This window comes from Oratosquilla oratoria, chromosome 13 (assembly GCF_046742065.1).
Source record: "Oratosquilla oratoria isolate Oo_2021 chromosome 13, ASM4674206v1, whole genome shotgun sequence".
NCBI lineage: Eukaryota > Metazoa > Arthropoda > Malacostraca > Stomatopoda > Squillidae > Oratosquilla > Oratosquilla oratoria.
Window position 1 is genome coordinate 32,844,746 of NC_134789.1, and position 5,000 is coordinate 32,849,745.

Below are 5,000 nucleotides of genomic sequence, written 5' to 3' on the forward strand. Positions count from 1 at the left end.
AGTATTCATATTTTTCAACTAAGTTCATTTATTTCCACAACATAATAATTGCTTCCATTCCTGGCTTCTCTAGTATCCATTTCTTCTGCGGTAGATGTCGAGGGAACGACGGCTCGAACCCTGTCACCGGCGAGTTTAACCAAGGGCATGGTTCTTTAAATTCCATGTTTCAAAGTCTTCTGAAAAGGGACAACGTCCTGGTTTCCTGATATGGAGAGTCTCGCTACGTGAAACCGAATTAATCACGTCTTTATTACAAGATATCTTAATTTTCCTTGCACAGTTTTACACGGTTCCTTGAGTGTGTTAAACATTTTACTTTTTTGTATATCAAGAAAATGTGATCTGCCTGACTATGACTGTTAGTTTTCGCAATATTTATTGTAGATTTGCCCCTCTCGATTAGCTTCGTCTTGTTAATTTTCCAAATTCGTTTTAAAGTGATGCTACTATTTGGAGATACAGAAGTCTCAAGAAGAACTTTCTTTTCATACTCATAGATAAGAAAGGAATTGTAGTCTACGAGTGAGACAAATATCGAATAATGAATCTACAATTTTGTGTTGCTGAAGTGGAGCATATTTATTTACAAATACTTCAGCCAGCGACTGGCTTCATTTATTTGTCATTGTTAATAATCATTGGTCTTGAATGCTTGAAATCGGATTTTTGTTTTTACATTGATTGTTCTCCACCCCTGGATCGATAGCTTTGTTTCAAAGCTTCAGATAAAATGGTACTTACATTCCCAACACTCAGGCCCGACCGTCGCGAGCTTCGAATTCGGGTCCTTTTGAGCGTGAGTCCCAAGCGTCACCACTCCGTCATTCAGATCGTTGTGTGACGGAGTGGTAGCGTTTGGGATTCGAGCTCAAGGAGACTCGAGTTCAAAGCTCGCGTCGTCCGGGTCTAATTATTTGAATTACATCACTGTTACTATCGATTTGTTCTATAGATATCTACATTTGTTTACTATGCCTAGTGGAGAAGGTAACTTGGTAGGCCGTCGTGTTGCTTGTAGGTTTTGCCACTGGATGTGCAGAAAGCGCATTTAAAACATTTTTCTACTAATTGCTTGTAGCCTCTTTTGTTAATTGGGAGGATATTTTCGTCAATGTTACTTATAACTTTATTGATAGCTGAAATGGCATCTTGCAGTGATGAGAAGGTGTATAAGGCGATAACGTCCCGGCCGATTAGTTTTTTGTATGTAAAATATGTGGTTTTGAATTTTTGTATAAGATCAGTAGAGTTTTTGATGCGTGTGTCGCGGATTGTTCCAAGAGCCGAAGTAAGGGGTTTGGTTATTGGTTTGGCTAGCTTGTGGGGCTACTGCCAGTTCCACAGTGACTTCTGTATTTATGACCTTTTTGTTGATACTCTCTACTTTGCGAATTATGTATATATATATATATATATATATATATATATATATATATATATATATATATATATATATATATATATACACACACTCACATACACACACACACATATATATATATATACATACACAACTGAACTGGCGACATCTTCTTAATTACTTCTTTGTAACTTTGTGTTTTGTCGTTAAATTCTATGCTTCGATTGTGTTAAAAAAATCCTGTAAATTTCAAATTGTATCCTTTTTAATTGATCATGGTTTAGTTCAGGCTGTGATCTAACCATCATTTAATTGAAAACAAGTGACAGTGACCAGAGTATGGTTTTAAAGTAATTCTCCTTGTAATACCTTCATAAACGGAATTAGTTAAGTTGTTGACGGCTTGAGCAATTGCAAAAGAAAGAAAAGAGTAATTGATAAATACATAATTTCTTGCAGAGAAGACAGTCAGTTTAACAAAAAATTAATTGAATTGAATAAAAGAATTGAATCGAATTGAATAAAAGAAGGGATATATTGAAGCTGATGATTTTAGAAAAATGATTAGATAATTAGATAATAACGATAATGAAAAATTATTAGATAAGAGAGGTAATTATAGTAACGGTGATAATAACTGACGTAATAATGGAGAAGCAGTGAAAGTTTCTTCTATAATCCTGTTTCTTTCATGTTCCCGGTTCCTCTGACGCCTTGTGTATTCTGAAATTGCTTCGTGCCTCTTCTCCGCAGTCTTGAGTGGACTACCACATCACATCTTAAATTTGTAATGACGCGGATTGAGCTAGTTTAGTCATTGTGATTCGGTTTAACGTCGTGAACTTAATCTTATCAGGAGGCTAGGACGGTGCCCCTTACAGAGGATTTTGTAGCGTGAAATATAATGAACCATGCCCTTGGTCCAACTCACTGCACACAAACATTCTTTTACGTGGTCTCAATCGAAAAAAGGTACGTCCCTAGTGTTTCAAAAACCAAGCACGCAGTGCCACATAGGTTATATATGTATACACAAAGAACAAATGGATGTGAAAAATATTTTCATATTCCATTAAATTGAATGCATTTTAAGGAAAGGGCACTTTCGATATAAAGATGAAAAATGGCAAAAGGTCAAGACCACCCCCATCCCCACCTTCCCCGTGCACGTGGCTATTTTTTTTTTTTTTTTTTTTTTTTTTTCTCTTCATTCTCGACACAGCATCTATCTTCTGCGCCAATAACGTGAAGACCCACAAAAAGCCAACGTTTAAGAAGGAAAAAATTCCATTTCTTTTAACCATATTATCCAAACATTTCTCATTTCTACTTCGGAGCTACTTTTTTCACGCAAAAGACAATCTCTGGATTATTTCTATTTACCGGCATGCGCCACAGCTCTTTATTGGTATGCTGCACCTTAACTACACAGTCGCATAAATTTTTGAATTTTTACCTTGAACTCCACGATGACGGAAGTTTCTTTAAGTGACCAGTTATGAAACACTACCTTTTTTTTTTTATCAATTATGGATGGAAGATAGTGTATAAGAAAATATAATTTCCATCTCCTAAAATTCAGTGAATAATATCCTGGCTTTTCCAAAAGACAGAAGAGTTCTTTTGAAAATTTGAGAGCTTGAACTTTTGGTCGTCTTTGACAGAGGTGGTATGTTTTGCTTAGTGGGATTATCGCTCAACGATTATCTTTCATGGCTCAGTGATGAATGTCAAATGATTGTCTAGACCACTAATTCTTTGTTTTTAAGTGTGGCTTTTATGCTTAGAGCTACAAAGTACGTTACTGATCTTTTTGGAATACCTAGCAACGCGTTTACGCAAGTATGATGCTAGGAGATAGGATGCACGTCGCTCGCCGTTGGCTGTAGTAGGACAATAATCGGACCAAGCAACAAAACGCACCTTAACCCAAATTAGAATTAGCTACTGTGCGCTGCCATAATCAGTCTTTTAGGTCGATCTCAGTTGTGAAAACTTGGGTTGGTGGATAACAGAAAAAAGCGCTAATCATGAAATGCAACAGCATATTTGATCAAGACGGTTTGGTGCCTATTGAGGCTTGAGGGTCAAGATCGCGTTGTGCAGCGAAATTAAACAGTGGAACACAACTAAAGGGTCAGTGTATGAGTCATTATCTCCTCTGGTAATTTTTGTCTTTGTTTCAGAACGACCCGAACGGAACTGGCATGAGTTTCACTCCAGACGGCAGCATGATCGGACCAGAGGAAGAGGGCTACTTCATGGGGCCTCCAACTGAGCAGCCCCGGGTCGCCCCGCCCAGGAAATTAAGGTGAATACCTAAACGATTTGTTTTATTTCAATTCTTCGTTTCATTTCGTTTATGTGTATATATATATATATATATATATATATATATATATAAATATATATATATATATATATATTGGGTGTGGGTGTGCATATATGTATATCTATATATATATATATATATATATATATATATATATATATATACATATATATACATATATATATATATATATACACATATATCCATATATATGATATATATGCTACTAAGTCACTTATAATCCCCTTCCACTCATAATAACGTAAAATCTGTCTCTACTCACCAATCACAACGGCTTATGACTGAACATATGGTCACATAGAGGTAGATCAGAGGGTCTGGGAAGCGGAGTCCTGAGTGACCCAGTTATATCATTTCGGTATTATCCTGAGAGAGCATCCGTGAACATTCACTCTCATTCCTTCTGTCTTTCACACTGTACTATCGCTATAGTTTTACGGAGGGCGAGGGGGGAAATCAGTGTTTAACCAAGGAATTTACAGCATGTTTAAAGGTATAGTCAAAAACCTTCCAGATTATGTTGTGACATTGAGTAAGAACCACGGTATTAGGCCCAAGGTTTATATTTGTCTTTGGTTTTGGGGGATGGAAGAAAGTCGTTTAAAAATCAGGAAAGCTTAATAAATTGAAAAACTTACGTGGATATGGTGAAACTAAAAGCTACCCCCCGTGTAGGGGGAAAAAGCCTTTGGTATATGTATGTAAAAGCCATTTTATCCTCTTCGATACAGCGACGCACCTCTGTCGACCCCTAGGGGAGGTAACTTAAAGGGTTATCACATTGGTCTATTTTTCCTCCAGCGTCCGATTAACCAATGGTACCGCCCACCTCAAGAACTTTTTCCGCCGTAAAATCACTATGACATAGTTTTGTTTTCTCAACAAAAATACGTAGAATGTCATTTGATATGCTGGAGGAAAATTATTTTCTCCCAGCATGTCAAATTATTTCCCGAAAACTGCCTACAGTGTATTTCCTGCGAAAGCATCTCTTTGTTTTGCAACAAGGGCATCTCTGTCGGCGTCATGGTAGTGATACACAAAGCTATTGTTGACCTTCACGTACAGCTGCGAAAGGTGGACCCTGCGCAGGCGTCAAAGACTGCAGCTGGAAACCTTTCATCAAAGGATATTATGGCATTTGCTCATTGAGTCAAGTGCCAAAACCGAATAACGACCGAAGAATTACTCTGGCGATTGAGTGCACCGGCATCAGTTAGCAGGTCATAGCTGCGCTGGGTTGGCAGGGCATGACTCGCAGTAATGGATTTAGATTAGACAAAT

At 37.4% G+C, this 5,000-nt stretch overlaps 1 protein-coding gene across 1 annotated transcript in view; it reads left to right on the forward strand.

Annotated features, from left to right (window-relative positions):
• Positions 1-5,000, forward strand: part of LOC143032210 (uncharacterized) — a 458,897-nt gene that overhangs the window by 97,771 nt on the left and 356,126 nt on the right. Inside the window, exon 5 of the mRNA XM_076196680.1 lies at positions 3,550-3,674. Within this exon, the coding sequence (XP_076052795.1) occupies positions 3,550-3,674 (125 nt within the window). The remainder of the gene's footprint in view (positions 1-3,549; positions 3,675-5,000) is intronic.